General features: G+C 50.4%; 1 protein-coding gene across 5 annotated transcripts in view; it reads left to right on the forward strand.

Annotated features, from left to right (window-relative positions):
• DAPK2 (death associated protein kinase 2) overlaps positions 1-18,132 on the forward strand; it is a 141,225-nt gene extending 123,093 nt beyond the window's left edge. For 3 of the 5 annotated variants that reach the window (XM_023185315.1, XM_023185316.2, XM_023185317.1), the window contains 4 exons: positions 1,021-1,066; positions 13,604-13,693; positions 13,801-13,884; positions 17,456-18,132. In XM_023185315.1, the coding sequence (XP_023041083.1) occupies positions 1,021-1,066; positions 13,604-13,693; positions 13,801-13,884; positions 17,456-17,536 (301 nt within the window). In that variant the 3' untranslated portion in view covers positions 17,537-18,132. Of the gene's footprint in view, positions 1-1,020; positions 1,067-2,521; positions 6,095-13,603; positions 13,694-13,800; positions 13,885-17,455 lie in introns of those variants that run through there. The other 2 variants (XM_023185318.1, XM_023185319.1) reach the window with 2 other exon arrangements.
• Positions 18,133-22,236: the final 4,104 nt, after the last annotated feature.

Raw genomic sequence — 22,236 nt, forward strand, 5'->3', positions numbered from 1 at the left:
CAAAGACCTGTCAGTGTGTCCCTGCTTTGACGTAGCTGTCATCTGCACCATTGTGGTCTAATCCGGGCAGGTGCTGGGAAGTGTGGCCTAGCCAAGACGTGGCATTTATCTTGTTTGCTTAAGTCTTTCTGCTTTCTTCTCCTGTTGAAATGTAAATAATGTGTGTGTGTGTGTGTGTGTGTGTGTGTGTGTGTGTGTGTGTACTGGAAGTCAGCCTGGGTTTCTTTAGGGCTCATTACCTTGTGCATTCTGTCCCAAAGGCACCTGGAATTCAGATTTGAAAAGGTTAAGTGGCAGGGTTTTCAAGCCAGTTCAGGTTGGGAGTAGGAGCTAGTAAGCTCAGAGAGGTCAGTACAGTGGGATGGTGGCAGAAATGCTAACCCTATCCCTTCTCCAGGGGCCAGGGTGAGCCCCGTGGCTGTGGGGTCAAAGAATGAACTAGGCAGGGAATTGCAGGGTGCTGGGTACCCGGAGCATGCCCTGGATGGGGCAGGAAGAAAGGTCCACAGACTAGAACACCATGTCCTCTCTATCCCACAGACTTCAGAGAGGGCCAGAGTGGGGTTGTCTGGAGTGCAAGGGCCCTGATTTTCCTGTCTAAGAGCAGTGCTAGGGAGAGTCGCTTACCTGGGTACAGAGCAGCAAAAGGCAGAGAACGGATCTAGGAGGCAAAGAGAAAAACAGAGACCAGGGATTTAGCAATGGAGGGTTGGCTTTTGGAAGATTATGGAAGCTCATTAAAGCATTTATGACTCTTCTTAGGCCATTCAGCTTTGGGACTAACAGTATGGGTTTAGGTAACAAGGCCACTCTATTGAGGGGTCTGCCTGGACTGCTTCCTTCCCCTGGAGTGTAGAATTTGCAGCTAGTTCCCATCCATCTCTGCATCCTCTATTCCACTGGTTTGACAGCAGTGGCCAAATAATGCCAAAATATAGGTCTAAAAAGAGTGAGAACGGAGATGGTTGCTCCCAACTCCTGTCCTCATGGATCATCACTGTTTCCCAATCCTCATTGCAGGAAACGGCTCACAATCCAAGAGGCTCTCAGACACCCCTGGATCACGGTAAGGGCACAGCCATGAGTTCCAATGGGCAAAGGGTCCCTGCTCTGTCGCCAGGGTTGGCCTAGGTAGCCAGATGCAGAGGGCCTGTAGAGAGGCCTTTGCTTGAAATGCTGACCCTAGGCACAGATGAAAGCTAGCCAGGGGCCCCAGAGGGCCTGGGCTTGTTCGAATAGGTTTGTTTGCTTGCCATTTTAAGTTTGTGTGTCTCAAATTCAGGTAACTTATGAAATGAAACTCTCACAAACCTCAGTTGAAACCGTTTTTCTTTGGGGCCAACTTACACAGTGTTCTTTGTTGGAGGGTGTGTCACTGCCACTTCTCCAAGTGGAAATCAGGACCCCCCAGGTGTAGAGAGATCAATGACAGTTGAAAACCCCAACTTTGTGACCAGGCCTCCTTCCTTCTGATTTTTGGGGCTCTAAGTCAAGGATGACACTTAAATCAGCCACCCACCTCCTCAGGCCCTGAGGAATGGGGCCTGAGACAGAGGCCTGGTGGGGAAGAGAGACAGCCACTGTTAGGGCACTTCTGTTCCCTGTGGGGAGAGTTGGGGCGAGAAGATGAATCCCTGCCTGCTCGCCTTGCAGTTGGGCTTCCGGCTGCTGGCTTTCCAGAGGCTCTTGCGGTCTGGTGTAGTGAAGAGCACTTTGAGAGGGTGAGACTCAGCAGGATTCAGGCCCTAATTCTGCTGACTGGCCAGCTGTGCACACCCAGGGACATCACCAGACTTCCCATTCACCTTAACTGTTACATGAGAATGCCAGCAAGGATGAAATGACCGTAAGAAAGGTGGAGATCAGAGAGGGTGAGGCAGGCCAGGCGCAGTGGCTCATGCCTGTAATCCCAGCACTTTGGGAGGCCGAGGCAGCAGAAGGATGGCTTGAGCCCTGGGGTTTAAGACCAACTTGAGCAACATGCCAAGACCCCATCTCTCTAAAAAATAATAATCAATCAATCAATACAAAGAGAAGGTGAGGCCTGTGGAAGACAGAACAGGAAGGGCTGGAGTAGTCTGAGAGGAGGTCGGCTTCATCTGCTCAGCTTCGTCTGCTCATTGAAGGATGGGGAAGGCCCAAAGAGCCCTGAAGGAGAGATGCTCCTCAACCCCGCTGCGTGAGCCCTGGCCTCACGCACTGCAGCCCTGCGCAGATGCCTGTGGAGTCCTGGCTGCAACCTGCTTGTCTGCGTGAGCACCCCTTGAATGCTATGCGTGTGGAGCTCTCTCTAATGACTGTGGACCCCTCTGCCCTGAATGAGCATGCAGGCAGCAGCCCCACGCTCCTTGACCTCACTTACGATCTGTGGGGATGCTCATCCCGCCCTGGTTCTCCCCACCCTGATGCATGCAATGAATGCCAGAGGCCGCTTGTGTGTGCCTTCTGCCTGCCCCTCGGACTGCCCTCTGGGGTGGGTGGCAAATTAACACTCTGGTTCTTCTGTCTGAACACCCACCAGTCAAAAGGAGAAGTCAGAGCCCCCGAAGAGCGGAAGACAGAGCCCACCCAGCTGAAAACTAAGCGCCTGAGAGAGTACACTCTCAAATGCCACTCAAGCATGCCTCCCAACAACTCCTACGTCAACTTTGAACGTTTTGCCTGTGTGGTGGAAGACGTGGCTCGGGTGGACCTGGGGTTCCGTGCCCTGGTGGAGGCCAACGATACCATCCAGGACGATGTGGAGGCCCTGGTCTCCATCTTCAATGAGAAGGAAGCTTGGTACCGAGAGGAGAATGAGAGCACCCGGCACGACCTGTCCCAGCTCAGGTATGAGTTCCGCAAGGTAGAGTCACTGAAGAAGCTGCTGCGAGAAGACGTCCAGGCCACGGGATCTAGCCTCGGAAGCGTGGCCAGGAAACTGGACCATCTGCAAACCCAGTTTGAGATTCTGAGGCAGGAGTTCTCCGCAGACCTGCAGTGGATCCAGGAGCTGGTGGGCAGCTTCCAGCTGGAGAGTGGGAGCTCCGAGGGCCTGGGCTCCGTATTCCGCCAGGACACCAGTGAATCCCTGTCAGAGCTGCTCAGCAGATCATGCACTGAGGAAGTTCTGGCCGGCTGGAAACTCTGATCACCAGAATCTAGTCAGTGATGCATTCCAAGAGGTTTGCAGAAGCATGTTCTCATCCATCCTGCTGCGGCATCCAGCTAGAATTATCCTGCAGGGGTGTGTGTCTGTAGTATAGCCTTCCACCCTCTCCACAGAATCCAGAATTGCTGAGGTGCCAGTTAATTCTTCATTCTGCACCTCCCCTCACCAATCTGGTTTTCTGGAAGGGTGCTGGCAGGGCAGCCAAGCTGTTAAAACAATTAGAGAGTGAATACCCCTCAGGGTCCCCTTCTCCAGAGGGAGGATGGCTGGCCCTGGAGAGATGCTTGAGAATTGATTTATGATGAAGGATTTGTTCACATCTCACTCTCTGCCTACATACCTTATGGACTGTAGATCTTGGGTAGTATTTGAGTTAATTAGGAATAACTAAGTCAGCATGGTGCTTTCCTGCTACAGAAGCAGGAATTTAAAATGCATAGAGAAAATAATATTGCCTTTCGTTTGCATTGATTTTTCACTTACCGTGCACGTATGTCTGACAAATGACCTCACTTGATCCTTAAAAGAACTCGGTGAGATAGGAAGGTGGGTGGCATTATTATTATTATTTCCATGCAACTGATGAGCAAATTGACTCAGTGAGGGAAAATGATATAGTCAATCAATACGGATGAAGCAGAAACCCAGGATTCCCATCTCTAAGATGAGGTATATGGGAGAAAGTAGTAAGGCTTTGCTGTAAATAGCTACCTTAATATTAAAGTCCAGGTCCCAGAGGCAAAGTAAGCAACTTCATGCATTCTGCCAGGTGTAGGTACAATACATACAGCTGCAGATGATTGTCCCAGGAGCTCTGTCCCAGAAGGTACAGTCATTGTCCCTACTCAGCTGTGTCTCTCTCTGAAGACCAGCCTGCAAGCAGGAGAGAAGGAAAGAAGGAGTCTTCCCATTCCCCACCCTTTCCCCTCTTCTGGCTGACGGCCCCAACTTTGTGTCGAGAATAGAGACCAGAAGGTCCTCAACAGGAGGTTCCTTTTCTTATATACCTAGGCCATTGGGCCTTGAAGGCCTAAGAAATTCCATGAGGGTTTTTGAAAAGGGCGAATGTAAAGATGGGGAAGCACAAGGCCACATGGTCCTTTCATGACCCAAAGCTTTGAGCACCCCTCCCCAAGGATGATAAGATCTCATCTCCCTTTCTCTGGGGGAGGGAACAGTCAACCAACTCATATCAACAGAGCTTGGCATAGGAGCCCAATGCTAAGCTAGAAGCTTGTGGGTGGGGCATAACTTGTATAGTTCAAAGTGTCTTCACAGCCTCACAAAACATCCCTATCTTATAGGCAGACTAAGTGATATTCCCAATTTAGAGATGAGGAAACAGAGGATGGGATTTTCCCAAGGTCACATCATTGTGGCAAAAGTAGAGGCCTTCTGATGACAAGTCTGTTGCTCTTTCTGCTTCCCCTGGCTGCGCCAGGCTCCAGAAATTTATTCCCTGCTTGCGGGGGCAGCTCACACCTGGATTCATCCATCCATTTACAAATTATACTTAGGCATCAACCAACTTCCAGTTGCCTGACTTGACTCTGAGGATACAATGTTGAGTGAAAACAGGCCTGATTCCTGCCTTACGGAGTGCTCAGTCCAGCGAAGGATTTGAACATTGATCAAGAATCACAGAAAGGTAGAGCTGCAGCTTGTGTTTATGCTGGGAGAGAAGCACGTAGTGCTGCAGGGGCCTACCGTCGGGGTCTGACAGTGTCGGGGGAAGCATCCTGAAGAGTGACACTGGAACTGAGATCAGCTGAGCCAACCAGGGAGAGAGAAGTTTCCCAACAGAGCCACCATGCCAGGGCTCTGTGATGAGAGGCGGTGTGGAAGGTTGAGAATGCGAGGATTGAAAGCTGGAGGGGAGAGAATAGAATATAGTGTGGAAATGACCAGAGAACAGGCAGGACCAGCAGGGCTTTGGCCATGTAGAAGAACTCTGCCTTTATCCCGAAAGTCAAGGGAAGCCAGCAGGTTCCCGGTGCTGGGGAGGGAATGCCTCATGAACAGCTCAGATAGGAAGTGGTTTAGGACAAGACAGGAAAGTTTCATCTCATGAAACCATTTCTTCAAAATCCTATCTCCTCTTCTATTCACATGAAGGATCATTTCAAATATCATATACAATATTTGTAACAGAAACTTTCTTCATCACTTACGAGAAACCATGGTGATAAGATGCATCATCATTTTATGGACCACTAAGAAGAAAAGCCCAAGATGGGGAGTCTAATAGGAACCTCCCTCTACCCCCACCAAATAAAGCTGTGATGCCCTCAGTGAGAGGGTAAATGAGAAAGGGGGAGCAAGGAAACCCGTGTGTCTCAACCTTGACACTAAGTGGGGGTGAAAAATCCTCCCCTGAGAACAGGAGTCCCAAGCCGGTGGTACTCATGCAGGTTTGCTTTCTGAATTTGTACAATCAGTGTGATCCAAAAGAACATCAAGCAGAGAATGTAATGTCCAACAGTCTGAGGCTGGGTGGCCCTGGATGGCTAGCAGAAACAGTACTGTCCTCTTCCGGAACACCTGCCTTCTCTCCAGGCCAACAGTAAGAATATGATACCATCATCTGGGAGATGCCTCCTTTCTTCAGAGATCCAAAAATGTACATCTTGGAACCAATGAAAGATGACAAAAGCTCTGTTTCCTACATCCCACCCAAGAGAATTGGTTCAAATGACCTGTCTACAGTCTCTGCAAGGTCTTACCTGCCCTGTCACAGGAAGTTGTATACATGTTTGGTGCTGAGACACTGCAAATATTAAATGTCCCTTTGGTCATGTTAACAACTTTACCTTCACACAGCCAGGTTTCTAAGGAGAGGAAGCTACTGATGGGGCAACACAGGGCAAGCTCTTTAGTGAAGGTCAAAATAGAATGCAGGCCCGGTGTGGTGGCTCACGCCTGTAATCCCAGCACCTTGGGAGGCCGAGGTGGGTGGATCAAATGAGGTCAGGAGTGCGAGACCAGCCTGGCCGACGTGGAGAAACCCTGTCTCTACTAAAGATATAAAAATTAGCTGGGCGTGGTGGTGGGTGCCTGTAGTGCCAGCTACTCAGGACACTCGGGAGGCTGAGGCAGGAGAATCTCTCGAACCTGGAAGGCGGAGGTTGCAGTGAGCCAAGATTGTACCACCGCACTCCAGGCTGGGTGACAGAGTGAGACTCTGTCTCAAAAAATAAAAATAGAATACAGTAAAAGAGTAAAATGTCGGCAATGATTTGAATGGGGGGGGGGAAATTGGGAAAAGGGAGGGAGAAGTGGTTATTTTAGAATCGTGATCAGCTACACACAGTGCTGAGAGTCACCCGTTTAGTAGGCCCCAAGCTGGACTCCGAACTCTAAGTGGTTTTCCTTACAGCAGTGAGACCATCCTCTCTGTGCTCACGTCCAGTTATTGTAACTGCTTCTCACTTAGATGTGTCATAAACAGGCCTTTCTCTATACAAAGAGCTTCTAAAGACAAAGAGAGTTGAGAAATGCCCCCAAGTCTTTCGGGGAAAGCAGAGGAGACCGTGACCTTCTGTGTCCTGGCCAGCCGAAATCCCGTCCTCCCATGGCATCGGAACCTGATGCTGGGGGAGCCAGGGCGGCCTGTGGGATGCAGCCACAGGACCTGCTTATCTCTGCTCCCCACACGCCCTCAGCTGACTTTTTACAACACTGTTGAGGGCTAACAATGGCGGGAAGGGCTATGGGAGTGGACTGTTTTGCTGGTGCCTAGAGGGGGGAAGGCTTGTGCTTGCTGCTCTGTGGGCAGCCCCTCTGCCATTGAGGATTTTTAATTCAATAAACTGCAAAGTTTTTTTTTTTTTTTTGGGCGGAGGGACAGTCTCACTGTGTTGTCCAGGCTGGAGTGCAGTGGCATGATCTCAGCTCACTCCAACCTCTGCCTCCCAGGTTCAAGCAATTGTCCTGCCTCGGTCTCCTGAGTAGCTGAGACTACAGGTGTGTGCCACCATGCGCAGCTAATTTTTGTATTTTTAGTAGAGATGGGGTTTCACCATACTGGTCAGGCTAGTCTTGAACTCCTGACCTCAGGTGATCCACCCACCTCGGCCTCCCAAAGTGCCGGAATTACAGGCATGAGCCACTGAGTCCAGCCCAGCCTGCAAATGAAAGGTTGACTTCTGTGCTCTGTTCAAACACCATCCTGGGCTGTTTGGGAGGGGAAAGTGAGTGCATGACATTGCCCTGAATAACGATTCTCAAGGAAGCTGGCGAACTGGCCCTTGGGGAAGGCAGCTGCCTGTCCCTGCTGTGAGGCAGGTGCTCACAGCCTAGCATTGCCTGACTGTGTCTCAGAAGGTGGGGTGATGGTTTGGTAATTGATGATTCTGCAGCTGCGGGAGCCTGGCAGTGAAGGGAACGAGCAGAGGAATAACGGCAGAAAGAGTCGGAGTCTCCCCCATGGGCCCCCTCCCCACCCCTGCAGGTGATCATGAAGATGGTGGCTTCCTGCCTCACCATCACGCAGCACAGGCGGCCCGGCCCATGCTGGAGGTGGCTGTGTGCCCAGCTGTCACCCCTACTGTCAACTTTCTGTAAATGTCTGTGGAACTGGATGCTGTTTTCCCTTGGTCTGTGACATTCTTGACCCCACAGTGGGCATGTTCACATTGCAGAAGGGTGCAGTGCCATTGAACAAACAGTGATTGTGCTCTGGCTCAGGGCGAGGTTACAGACAACGACAAGACAACCTCAAATAAAAGACTCAGTGTCTAGGGCAGATGGGGACCCAGCCAACTAGATGGGAAAAGCTGTGGTGAGTGATAAAATAGAGCTTCCTCATCTCCTAGAAATCAAAGGAGAGAGGAATTCTGATTGAGAAAGGGTAAGCGGGTGTCAGAGAAAAGAGGCCTTCCCAGGGACTCTGTCCCCACCAGTGACCACCCCCTTCCACCCCCAAACTGTGTCCCTTGAGGAAGGCATGAGTGAAATCTGGAAGGGCCGGGGGATGAGCCCAGACTGGGGTTGGGAACTTGGAACAGTTGAATGGAGATTAAAGAAAGGGAGATGACAGAGATTTAAAAGAGAGTTTTAAACTTTTTGTTATGGTCCCCTCAGCAGGAAAATTGTCAAAACTTGCACAAGAAGTATAAGGAATGGGATAGTGGATTCCAGGACCTATGACCCTGCTCCAGCAGGAATCAAGTCATGTGGGTCCTCTTTCATTCATCTCTCCCATTGCTTTTCTTCTGGGTATTTTAAAGCAAACTTCAGACTTAATGTAACTCATAAATTCTCCAGCATAAATCTCTGCTAAGGATTTTCTTCTTCTTTTTTTTTTTTTTTTTTTTTGAGACAGAGTTTCACTCTTGTCGCCTAGGCTGGAGTGCAATGGTGCAATCTTGGCTCACTGCAACCTCCACCTCCCAGGTTCAAGCGATTCTTCTCCTGCCTCAGCCTACTGAGTAGCTTAGATTACAGGCACCCACCACCATACCTGGCTAGTTTTTGTATATTTAGTAGAGATGGGGTTTCACCATGTTGGCCAGGCTAGTCTTGAACTCCTGACCTCAGGTGATCTGCCTGCCTCGGCCTCCCAAAGTACTGGGATTACAAGCATGAGCCACTGCACCCAGCCGGGACTTCCTTTTTAATATAACCCCGTGCCATTATCACACCTGACAAAATCAGCAGTAGTTCCTTTATCTCATCTGAATTCCCACTCCATACTCACATGTCCCCACCACTCCCAACAGTGTCCCATTACAGCTGGTTTGTTCAAATCAGGATCCAAACAGTCCACATGTGGCATTTGGTTGCTACGTCTCTCAAGTCTCTTGGGTTTTATAACAGTACAAAAGGAAGAACGTTTGGAGCTTTTCCTGGGGAAAAAAATTGCTCAGAAAACTGATGGTCCCGTAGAAGAAGAATAAAAAAGAGAGCGTATCCATGTCGAGACCTAACTCAGAAAAGTGAGAACCAGGCCAAGCAAGGAAAGGGACATTTCTGCCTCCCTCCACTGGCTTGTTCACTGTAGGGGACAGCCTGCAGGCTCACAGCCTTTCTGCAGTTCCCCCTCCCACTTAGGAGGAGGCAGAGACTCAAGCCTCCCACAAGCCCCATGTGCTCCTCTCCTGGGAAAACAGGTGGGTGAAGGCAGAAGAGCCCAGGCTTCAGCCATCAAAACAGCCAGTGAAGGGAAGGGGTGGAGGGGTGCCACCTGTGAAACTCCACTGAGGGAAGGGCAGCGGGGAGGGGTCCTGGGCAGGAGAGAAGTGGGTGTGAGAGTGCCCCGGCTTTCACTGGAGTAAGGGGCTGGAGAGATGGCACAGATGGGGGTTGGAGGTGCAATCTGCTTGCAGTTCCTAAAGGAGGCCTAGTATCTAGAGAAAATCGTTGTGTGTGGGGTGGAGTTGGGGGAGTCGCCTCTTCTGTAAAGCCAGGATTCCTTTTTCATGCCTTAGCAGCAGCTGCTGCTTCCTGCCCCTGCCTGTGGGTGTTGGTACTGACCTGGCACACCCCACTGGACTTTGTCAAAGGCATTTGCAGCTGCATAAACAAAACTTGACTATCCCACAGTTTTCTGTCTTCTTGCTTCCCTTTTGGACATTTTTCCAAGACACCAAACACACTCCTAGGAGCCTGGTCAGAATCACCGGGACTCCCTGGTATCACAGATGGACCACAGGGCCAGAAGGCGGGCACTTTCTGTTTGCAGGGCGGGGCGGGTCAGGAGAAGGCAGGACACAGTTCCATCTCCCCCTCACACCCCCACTTGAATGAAAAGTATTTGTGCCACATTCCCTCTGGGAACAATTTTGCTGCAGAATTTTCACCTCTGCTGCAGAATTTACATGTTTCCAGGCTGAGATGTCAGCATCAGCGTTTAGTGAGGCTCTTAACAACCAGGAAGGCCCATTGATTAGAAAAGGCCAGCCTGACAGATTGATAGCCCCATGGCCGCCTCCTCAGGGTTGGTGCTGTTGTGTGTAGCTATAAACAGGGCCCTCAAAAGAATTGCATCACCTCCCATTAATAGCCTCTGGGAAGATGATCTCACCTGACATTTTAGCTGGGCCCCTCTGCTCAGTGGCTGGCACTGCTGGACCAGGAGGCGGCTGGGATTCTCATTAACGAGATCCCCCACACCTGCATGTTGACCTTCCAGCCATGGGCTTAGCTCTTCCTCCCCTGGGTGAGGGTGCCAATCAGTAAGTGGACAAAAAGAAATCTCTTCTCCTCCAGAGTCTACTAATCCCATCTCAGCAAACTCTCCTTGAGAGGTGCAAGTGCCCCTGTGAGGGTTAGGCTCAAAGATCATTCATGCCCAAGGGAATTGCAGACGTCAGTGAAGTTACAGTTAGAAACGATTGATGGGTTGGGGAGGGTGCTAAGCACCTTGAAAAGGAAATTCTAGGAGCTTGGAGGTGTGAGGGAGAGAGGACTAACAAAAAACAAGCAGTCAACCCTCCCTACCTGCAAGTTCCACATCCTCAGATTCAATCAACCACAGATCAAAAATATGCAAAAAGTAAAAAAGATAACATTACAATAATAAATGCAAATAATACAGTGTGATAACTATTTACGTAGCATTTACATCATATTTGCTATTATAAGTAATTTAGAGAAGATTTAAAGCATTAGGGGAGGGTATGTGTAGGTTACATGCAAATACCACACCATTTTATAATGAGGGACTTGAGCATCCATGGATTTTGGTATCTGTGGCAGTCCTAGAACCAACCCTCCAAGGATACTGAGGAGTGAATGTGACTAAATACAGAACAGAATATCAGGTAGCACCACGTGTAATGAAGATTTAGTACTCCGGCATAGTGAGTCATGGGGGCAGTTGGGTTGCTACTTTATATAGGGGTGGTCAAGGAAGGCTTCCCTGAGGAGGTAACATTTGAGCAAAGACTTGAACAAAGTGACAAAGTGAATATAGGAGGGAGCAAGGGTAAAGACCCGGAGACTTTGGATTCACAGACCAGCAAGTGGACCTGTGCGATGGGAGCCAAATGGACAGGAAGGAGAGAGGTAGAAAATCAAGGTGGAGGGTGCAGGCCTTGAGGGTCTCCATAAGCTCATGGCGATGTATAGAGAGCACGGGGAAGCCACTAGAAGGCTTGGAGAAGGAAAAAGGCAGGGTCTTCAGCACAGATTTGTCACCCTCCACCTACTTTTGTGCCTCCCTTAGACCCAGGGCTGGGCTCGCAGGTGCACAGAGTGGGTGACAGTTAAAGACAGGATCTAGAGGACTGGACATGGCCTGGCGGTTCCTCTGGCAGCCTCGTCCTTCCCATTCCTTATCTTTCTCCTTCTCCTCCTGTCTTTCCTTCTGCACTCTTTGGCCCAAAGCACTGTGCTTCAGTTTCAAGGGTGAATAGCCCCTGGTTTCTCATCTCCCATCCACTTCTAGGTGGCATGCACTCCCCGTCCAGCTCCGGGTCACGCCAACCCCCGCCCCTGGAGCTCTACATCCTGCTGACTCCTGGGCAGGGCCATGGGGAGCCTTTGTGCCCTGACACCCTTTCAAGGTGGTGTGACTGGGCTGACCAGGTGACCTGGGCCCCTCATCAGTGGGAGTGAGTAGGTCCCAGGTCCTGGGATTTCATTCCAACTTGTCTCTCCAACAGCTCAGGGAAACGACTTAACTGTACAACTATTAAGCACTCACTGTTGTAGGTTCCGGGTTGGGAGGAGAGTGGGGAGCGGGGCACTGACATAGACAGGAAGAACGTCTGTGCCCTCCAGTCATTTTCCAGGAGTGGGATGAATCCTCTGCAAGGCTGACTGACAGGTGCTGGACTTAATAAAGGAGCACATGCTTTGTTCATGTCAGGGAGGGAGACATGCTTTTCTGAAATTTGTCTTGGAGGAGATCATGTCTGAAATTGGCCTTTGAAATACTTGAAGGCTTTCCAGGGGGACGGGTGGCAGGGGCTGCCATGGGCTGGACCTCCTGCCAGAGGGTGCCAGCTCCAGAGCAGTGTGGCCGGCAGTGTGCACTGGCTTTCTTCTGGTGCCTGATGCCATGATGAAAAAACAAGCATGGAGGCGTGCTCGGAGCATGGTTAGGAGACAAGACCCGCACTTGGGAATCAACGGGCAAGCTCGCTTAGCATTCACCAGATGCCCAATGAGGCATTGCGGCAGGAAGGCTATCAGAGCACAGAGAAACCCAGAGCTGCCCAGGACCTTTGGAATCATTCGGGGCAGTTCATTTTCTTGAGGTCATGGGGGCCTTTGAGAATCCATAAAAGCTATCAACGCTCCTCCAAAGAAATGCATGTCTGTACATACACACTAACTTTTAAAAATTGAGTTATAATTTATATACCATAAAATTCACCATTTTAAAATGTACAATTCAGTGGTTTTTAGTATACTCACAGGGTTGTGTAACCATTATCACTATCTAATTCCAGAATGTTTACATTACCCCAGGAAGAAATGTCATACCCTTTAGTAGCCATTCCCCGTTCTCCCCTTTCCCTGGTCCCTGGCAGCTACCCATCTGCTTTGTTTCTAAGGCTATGTCTGTTCTGGACATTTTATTTAAATTGAATCATACAGCAGGTAGCCTTTTGTGTCTGGCTTTTTTCATTTAACATAATGTTTTTAAGGTTCATCCGTGTTGTAAAATGTGTTGGACTCAATTTTTTATGAACAGTATTTCTGACTAATATTCCTTTGTATGGATATAGCACATTTTGTTCACAGTACCCCTGAAACCTCTCTTGATTTCAGAAAGCCTTATTTTACAAAAGCGGGGAGTTGAAGAGGGAATGGAGAAGGCAGGAAAGCTCACTATAACTTATTACTATGTATTGAGTGGTGCTGGGCTAAGCACTTTATATATGCGTGATCATATAATTCTTAACCCTGTGACATATTATTATCCCCATATTACAGATGGGGAAACTGAGGCTCAGAGAAACCATCCCAAGCTTCTTGGAGAAGTCAAGATTTAAGCTGAGCTTTGACTGCCAGCCTGTGAAAAGCAACTGCACATCCTGTCACCTCTTGACTTTCATCAGAGCCCTTATTTCCTTCCATTTATTTTTTAATGGAGTATGAATTCTCTGTCTACCAACACGGCATTTGTTTTGCTAAGCCCAGAATCGCCCCAGTGCCCAGAAGGCATCCCAGACTGCTGTAAAATGACCCTCTCCCCAAAGTGACATGTGATTGAAGCCCCTGCCTCCTGCCGTTCTCCTTCAGGAGCTGCTGAGCCTTCAGCCAAGGCTGCCTGTGTGTCAGGCTGTGGGAATAATAGCTGAGAGGCATCTCCTGAACAGCTGAGACATGTGTAGCCGTTGCCCTGACTGTGATGCTCCCACGGTGTGCCCCGCCTGGTGGGGAGATGCCAGGGTCAAGCCAAGGGCGGTGGGCATGCGGTGGGTCGGGGGTTCTGCGGCGAGGAGGGTGGCTGCTGTCTGAAGCCCAGCATCAGCTGCCATGCTCTGCTTTGTCTCTCAGCCGTTGGACAACCAGCAAGCCATGGTGCGCAGGGAGTCTGTGGTCAATCTGGAGAACTTCAAGAAGCAGTATGTCCGCCGGCGGTGGAAGGTGTGTCCAGGGCTGGGGTGGCCCCGGGGACCTGGGCGGGGTTTCTGGCTCTCCTGGGTCTCCGTGCACATTCTCACCTGGGCGCTCCTTTCCTCTGCCTCCCTCAGCTCTCCTTTAGCATCGTGTCCCTGTGCAACCACCTCACCCGCTCGCTGATGAAGAAGGTGCACCCGAGGCCAGATGAGGACCTGGTGGGTAAATGCGTGCCCTCTTCTTGGGCAGAATTCTGGGGTAGCCTGGAGCTCAGGGATGAGTGAGTTCCCTTCCCCCTCGCAAGGCAGGTGGGTGTTCACTGTTTCCAGCCAGTTCTGCTGGCCCAGTCCTCTTCACTGAAGGCTGACGTGTGATCCTCAGAGGAATGTGGGGACCTCTGGGTGGTGCCAGGAGGGGAGGGCCGATGCGGCAGCGTGAACTCCTGGAGGATCTCCCATCCTTTCCTGGTGGGCCTTCAGAGGGGCTGCTGCTGCCAGCTGACCACAGACAGCCTCAGACGTGTTTCTGACACAACCCAAAAGCTGCTTTAGAATGGGAGCTTTACATTCTCTTTTCCATATTTCCATTTCTGCTTTGCTTCAGATTACCATCATCATAATATTTAGACAAGATCTTATATTTGATTGCTTTATTGCCATTTTGTATATATTTAAAAGGGGTAGCTCGTAACAGAATATACTGGTGAAGAGGGTGGCCTCTGGAGTCAGAGTGCCAGGATTCAAATCTGCCACTTACTGTGTGACCTTGAGGAAATTACTTAACCTCTCTGTGCTGAGATTTCATCATTTGTAAAATAGGGTTAATAATAGTTCCTAAAGGTTAAACAATGATATATTCTTTTTTTTTTTTAAAGACTGATTTTCGCTCTTCTTGCCCAGGCTGGAGTACAATGGTGTGATCTCGGCTTACCACAGCCTCCACTTCCCGGGTTCAAGCGATTCTCCTGCCTCAGCCTCCTGAGTAGCTGGGATTACAGGCATGTGCCACCACACCCAGCTAATTTTGTATTTTTAGTAGAGTCGGGGTTTCTCCATGTTGGTCAGGCTGGTCCTGAACTCCCGACTTCAGGTGATCTGCCCACCTTGGCCTCCCAAAGTGCTGGGATTACAGGCATGAGCCACCGCGCCCGGCCAATAATGACATATTCTTACAGCCTGGTATGTAAGTGCTCAGTAAGTGTTAGCAATTACCGTTGTTGCTTAAAACCCTCCTGTGGGCTAGCAGTAGTGGTTCGTGCCTATAATCCCAGCACTTTGGGTGGCTGAGGCGGGAGGTTCACTTGAGGCCAGGAGTTAAAGACCAGCCTAGGCAACATAGTGAGACCCTGACTCTACAAAACAAAACAAACAAAATTAGCCGGGTATGACGACGCACACCTATAGTCCTAGCTACTCAGGGAGCTGAGGTGGGAGGATCATGTGAGCCCAGGAGTTAAAGGTTACAGTGAATTATGATCACGCCACTGCATTGCAGCCTGGGCAACAGAGCATGACCCTACCTCTAAAGAAAATTAAATTTAAAAATTTAAAAAATAAAATCCTCCTGTAGACTTTAAAATGCAGTCAGTAGGGGTTCCCCGCACAGCCCCTCTCCCCACTTACGGAGTGTGGTATAGGGTGCTCAGGAGTGTCTGGGATGCCACAGGTCAGGACAGAAGGGGACGCCCTGCTCAGGGAGGGACTGGGAGGTGGGTGCCTAAGAGGGCTGAACAGCCTCATGGTGCACGGCTAGACCCAGGACAGCCCTGCTGTCCCCACTCCCTCCACACAGCCTGGGGTCTTCTCTCTTCAGCGTGATCTCTTGCCAGCACTTGAGGATTTATGGTCCAGAGGCCCCAAACAACTGTGTGGCTTTGGCCAAGCCTTGTGCCTGCTCTGGCTGCTTTCCTCGTCTCCTATGAAGGGGATTGGACCGCTGTCCCTCTGAGAATCCCTGATAATGACAAGCAGACTTCACCCAGCTTATCTTTTTACTGTCTGGCTCTGACTCATGCTAAAAAGTTGCTATTCAGCAGAGCTTGAGTTATTTTTATTGTTATAGCCGGGCTTGGTCTAGGATGTATTTGGCTAAAGTTGATCTTGACCTTGGATTTCCAGCTGGCTCAGGCTGGAGGAAGGGGAAAAGGCCTCGGAGGATGAGTGGCAGATGGTGGGCATGCCTCGCAGGCTGAGCCACTGGCCCTGCTTCCCTGACAGATGCAATCTGTGGGGAGGGAGGACCAGAGTAATCGAGAAGAATGCCATTTTTTTTTTTTTTTTTTTTTTTGAGACAGAGTCTTACTCTGTCTCCCAGGCTGCAGTGCAGTGGCGCCATCTCAGCTCACTGAGACCTCTGCCTCCCGGGTTCAAGAGATTCTCCTGCCTTAGTCTCCTGATTAACTGGGGTTACAGGCCTGCACCACCATGCCCGGCTAATTTTTGTATTTTTAGTGGAGATGGGGTTTTGCCATGTTGGCCGGGCTGGTCTCAAACCCCTGACCTCAGGTGATCCACCCGCCTCGGCCTCCCAAAATGGTGGAATTACAGGCATGAGCCACCGCGCCCAGCCAAAAAGAATGTCAATTTCTTTCCAAACTTTTGTTCTTGTACAAATATTCTTAAATAGTACTCTTTTTACTCAAACAGCAAGCATCATCAGCTCAAAGTTTCATCCTAGAAGTGGAAATGGGTTGGGTCCCAGATATCTGTTATACAGTTTTCCCAAAGGGACTTTCCTTAAAAAAAAAAAAAAAAAAAAAAAAAAAGCTGGGCGCAGTGGCTCACGCCTGTAATCCCAGCACTTTGGGAGGCTGAGGTGGGTGGATCACGAGGTCAGGAGTTCGAGACCAGCCTGGCCAACATGGTGAAACCCCATCTTTACTAAAAATACAAAAATTAGCTGGGTGTGGTGGCACATGCCTGTAATCCCAGCTACTCAGGAGGCTGAGGCAGGAGAACTGCTTGAACCGGGACCCGGGAGGCGGAGGTTGCAGTGAGCCGAGATCACGCCATTGGACTCCAGCCTGAGCAACAAGAGTATAACTATCTCAAAAAAAAAAAAAAAAAAAGCACTGGAATGGGACATTGGACAACAGATATTTTAGGACTGAAGTCATTGTGGATTAGTACTTCTTTTAATAATTTTAATAATTACATTAGATTATCAAGACTTGGATGAAAAGACATTTTGGCCTCAGGGTGGCTGCCTCAGCTCTGGTTTGCCATGTAGGAGCTAACAGACAGTACTTTAGACTCATTTCCTTTTATAAAAATGGAGCTCAGAAGTCATTTCCCTGGAAAAACTGCTTGGCAAGGTGGCTAAAGGTGCAGCCCATCAAAGAAGAAGGGGCATGGGATGGTGGCTGTCAGAGCATGGGGAGGACCCTGTGGCTCATGGCCATCCTCCAGTCTCTCTAGGCCAAGCTCAGGAGACCCAGCAGCCACAGACCACCCAGCCAAGTGGCCTTGATTATGTGGCAGCCTCAAGGGGAACTAGATGTAATTTTCTTTATTATAATTTGGCCTCTCCTGATGTCTGGTTTCCCTTAGATGCCCTGCTGCTTTCCTTCCTCCTGGGAGTGTCCTTCCTCAAAGTAGCTGGTCTAGCCTCATTTCCGATCCCTCCCCTCCCCCAACCCCTGGATGGCGCAACAGGCTTGCTTTCACCACCCACCTCCCTGGCTTGCAGTCCCCTGGCCCAGGTGAATCAACACAGGTTGCCCGGCACAGCCCCATTCCTGGCATCTCATGATCCTCCTGCCCTGGACCTCTTTCTCTTTGTTTTCTCCAGAGGAACTGTGAGAGTGACACTGAGGAGGACATCGCCAGGAGGAAAGCCCTCCACCCGCGGAGGAGGAGCAGCACCTCCTAACTGGCCTGGCCTGCAGTGGCTGCCAGGGAAGTCTGGGCCCAGCGGTGCTCCCTTCTGTGCAGACTCTTGGACCTAGCTCAGCACCAGCACCCGGGCGTCCTGAGCACTTCGCAAGAGAGGTGGGCCCACAGAATTCAGAAGAGCTTGCAGGCGAGCCAGGAGACCCTGGGAGCTGTGGCTGTCTCCTGTGGAGGAGGCTCCGACTTTCCCAAAGCTCTTAATTCTCCAGAAAATGGGCTTTGCTCTGTCTGCCCTCCTCAGAGCCTGGGGTAGGGGTGTGGACTTAGGAAAACAATATAAAGGACATCCTCGTCATCACGCGGTGAAGGTCAGACTCAGGCAGCCTTCCTCACAGGCTGAGGGGCTTCAGAACCAACCTGGCCAAAATTACACCAGGAAGACACAGTCCTCCCCATTGGGAACAGGGTGATTGAGGAAAGTGAACCTTGGGTGTGAGGGACCAATCCTGTGACCTCCCAGAACCACGGAAGCCAGGACGTCAGGCTGACCAACACCTCAGACCTTCTGAAGCAGCCCATTGCTGGCCTGCCATGTTGTCATTTTGCTCATTTTTATTAAACTTCTGGTTTACCTGATGCTCGGCTTCTTTTAGGGCTACTGCCATCTGATTTCCTTTAGCCCGTGTGCCTGTGACTCTGGGGGGGGCACGCAGTGGGGTGCTGAGTGGACAGAATCTCAGAAGGTCCTCCTGCACTGTCCCCGCAGGCCTGCAGTGGGCCTGCCTCCTCCTTGCTTCCCTAACAGGAAGGTGTCCAGTTCAAGAGAATCCACCCAGAGACTGGGAGTGGTGGCTCATGCCTGTAATCCCTGCGCTTTGGCAGTCCGAGGCAGGGGAATTGCTTGAGCTCAGGAGTTGGAGACCACCCTGGGCAACATGGCAAAACCCAGTCTCTACAAAAAATTAGAGGTGTAATGGTAGACACCTGGCATCCCGGCTACTCCAGGGGCTGAGGCAAGAGCATTGCTTAAGCCCAGAAGGGCGAGGCTGCAGTGAGCTGAGCTCACACCCCTGCACTCCAGCCTGGGTGACAGAGAGAGACGGTATCCAAAGAAAAAAAGGTTGTCAGACAGCATGCCTGTGCTCCCTCTGCCTCACTGCCACCACTCCTGCTGTTGGGGCCTGAGTGTGTCTCCCTAAAATTCCTATGTTGAAGTCTTAACCCTCGGTACCACAGAATATCACTGTATTTGGAGATGGGGTCTTTAGAAAGGCACTTAAATTAAAATGAGCTCACGGGTGTGGGCCCTGATGCAATATAATTGGTGTCCTTATAAGAAGGGGAGGGTAGGACACGCAAGAAAGACCACGTGAAGGCCCAGGAGTGGGAGGGGGAATAGCCATCAACAGACTAAGGAGGGGGCCTCAGAGGAAACCAACCCTGCTGACACCTCAATCTTAGACTCTGGCCTCAAAATTTGTAAGAAAATAAACTTCTGGCCGGGCGCGGTGGCTCAAGCCTGTAATCCCAGCACTTTGGGAGGCCGAGACGGGCGGATCACGAGGTCAGGAGATCGAGACCATTCCGGCTAACACGGTGAAACCCCGTCTCTACCAAAAAATACAAAAAAAAAAAAAAACACTAGCAGGGCGAGGTGGCGGGCGCCTGTAGTCCCAGGTACTCGGGAGGCTGAGGCAGGAGAATGGCGTAAACCCGGGAGGCGGAGCTTGCAGTGAGCTGAGATCCGGCCACAGCACTCCAGCCCGGGCGACAGAGCGAGACTCTGTCTCAAAAAAAAAAAAAAAAAAAAGAAAAGAAACTTCTGTCTTTTAAGCTACTCAGTCTGTGGTACTTTGTTATGGCAGCCCTAGCAAAATATACACCTGCCAAGATGGGGGCAGGAGAATTCCTAACGATGTGGGTGGAGAAGGGCAAAGAAGGATCCACGGGGAGAAGGGAGAGGAGAAAGAGACGGATGACCTGGCCCCTTGGAAATGGCAAGGGAAGTTCACTCAATGGCATCGAAATGTGGGTCCTGTTTTTCAGGCCACAAGAACAGTGTTGCTGAGCAGACTCAAGAGACGACCCATGGAAGTCAGAAATAAAGTCAGGGCGAGGCCAGGAGGTTGGGAAAGTATATGGGAAGAGGCTGAAAGAGAAGTTTTAGAAGGTGAGGAAACTGAGCTGAGGAAGCGAGCCAGGAAGGAGAGAGGGGAAAACTATTATTAAAAGGAAAGAGTCCTGGGGAAAGAGGTCCCAGTTCCCTTTGTCAGCAGACAGTGGATGGGTCCAGAGCAAAATGGCCCCACAGGAACAGCAAGGCAACCTGGTTTCAGAAAAGTGTCCAGCCAGAAATGGAGTGAGCCCACAAGCTGGTTGCAGAAAGCTTAGCAGCTGACCTGGACTTCTTGAGCTTTCCCAGATCTCAGGTAGAAACAGTCCTGTGCCTCCTTCCACCCCGGAAGGATAGCAGAGGCCAAGAACTGCCGACTGTGGGCGAGGGCCCTGGGCCTGCAAGGGGCTCTTGGCTGTGGTTGGTTACAAAAGTCAGCAGGGCGTGTCCTGGAACAGGGCTCACTGGGAGCTCCTAGGAAGTCAGTTATGGTAATGGGGTGGGGGACTGCCCTCCTGCTAGGAAGGAGAGCAGGGAAGACCTTTGACGAACCCAGTCTTGATCAGAAAGTTAGCCTTTTACAACTTGTCTAGCCCAACCACTACGTTTCACTGAAGAGGAAAGCGATGCCTAGAGAGAGGGAGTGACTAGTGCTTCACGCAACAAATTTGTGAAAATATCTGATGAAAGCCCAGACTTTCTGGCCCCTAGTAACAGTGCTCATTTCTTCAGCTGATAAACTGCGGTGTACCTTTCAGGAAAGGATGAACCATTCGCTTTGCCTCATTGTTAACGAGTCTCATCTATTCTTGACTGTTGCTTGCCGCATCCTTCATTCTTGGAAAAGGAATAAATTGACACGCTTGCTTCTACCCATCTTTCACAGTAAAGGACACTGCCCCTGGATGGGGACATCTCAGCAGCCTACCCCCACAGGCTGCAAGGCAGTCAGGGAACCAGTATTTATTGGGCTCCTGCTGTATGCTTGGCACTGTTCTAGATGCTGGGTTGGAACAGAGCAGGACAGACACAGACCCTGTCCTAAAGGGGTCCACGTTCTCTAAGCCCAGGGAAACCAGGACTCCATCATGCCCATATCTCCTCCTGGCCCTCTTCTCATCCAGGTTATATAAAGCCCTGCTGACTGAGTCCTCTTAGCCCAGCTTTCTCGTGTTGGATGGCACCTGCTGTGTTTCCCAGAAGCCCTTGGGAAGCACAGGGCCAGGCAGTGGGCCGAGGGGGGCCTTTGAGGATGTACAATCCTTTGAGGATGACTTTGAGGACCAGCAGACAGAAGCCAGGCACCCATGCGCCTCCCAGACAGGGGCCCAGTCCCTGTGGCCTCTCAGCTAGCTCACGGCTGCGCCCCGCAGGTGTGAGGATGAGCACCGCGGGGGGGGCCCAGAACACCACGTGTGTTCTGTTGACTCTGAAGAAGGATGTGTTGACCAGCTGACACTTTCAGGGCTGAAAGAGACCACAGCATCCTCAGAGGCAAATGGAACATTCCAGTGACGAAAGCCTTACCAAATGCAATTCTTTCAAGAGGTCTGGAGGGGTCCTGCCCCAGAGTGTGTGCTTACGTGAGTGTTGGATGTGCATTAATGTTTCACAAATATCCATATAAATATTTTAGTGTGTTGCATTTCGATGTCAATCTCGCTAGCTTTCCTGACTCCGAATCTTAGATTGCCTTTGCCTTTTCCCTTCGTATATTTATTTGCTGAAAACCTTATTTTGGAAGCAAATGAAAGCTGTCAGGCGTCTGAGCCCAAGTCAAGCCATCGCATCCCCTGTGACTTGCACGTATACGCCCAGATGGCCTGAAGTAACTGAAGAATCACAAAAGAAGTGCAAATGCCCTGCCTCACCGTAACTGATGACATTCCACCACAAAATAAGTGAAAATGGCCGGTCCTTGCCTTAAGCAATGATATTATCTTGTGAAATTCCTTTTCCTAGCTCATCCTGGCTCAAAAAGCTCCCCCACTGAGCACCTTGTGACCCCCACTCCTGCCCGCCAGAGAACAACCCCCCTTTGACTGTAATTTTCCTTTACCTACCCAAATCCTACAAAACGGCCCCACCCTTATCTCCCTTCGCTGACTCTTTTTGGACTCAGCCCATCTGCACCCAGGTGAAATAAACAGCCATGTTGCTCACACAAAGCCTGTTTGGTGGTCTCTTCACACGGATGCGCATGACAAAAGCCATACGGTAAGGTGAGCTACAACATCTCTATGAAGGAAAAGTCAGGCCCTGGACTCCACAGACAATCAAAGTAAGTACATGTGAAAGAACTAACTTGTTCTGTGAGAACTAATTCTCACAGGGAATTTTATCTGGCATAGGATTGGAGAACTTTCCTTCCATCGAGTCCCCAACTTGATTTCATCCTGACATTGTTCGATTCACTGTAGCTGCACCCCCAAGGACAATATCTTCCTTGGTGGTCTGCTAAGAGGATCCCATTCTAAGCAAACATTAATAGGCTTAAGGATTGAGCAGCTGAAGATCTGTGAACGATGGTTAATTGACATTTCAAAAAGCAGACACACCATTGGTGAGCTCCCCTTAACAGTGTCTCTCCTCCCGTTTTTCCCTCTCCCACTGGTTCTTTTTCTCTC

This window comes from Piliocolobus tephrosceles, chromosome 6, assembly GCF_002776525.5.
Source record: "Piliocolobus tephrosceles isolate RC106 chromosome 6, ASM277652v3, whole genome shotgun sequence".
Lineage (NCBI taxonomy): Eukaryota > Metazoa > Chordata > Mammalia > Primates > Cercopithecidae > Piliocolobus > Piliocolobus tephrosceles.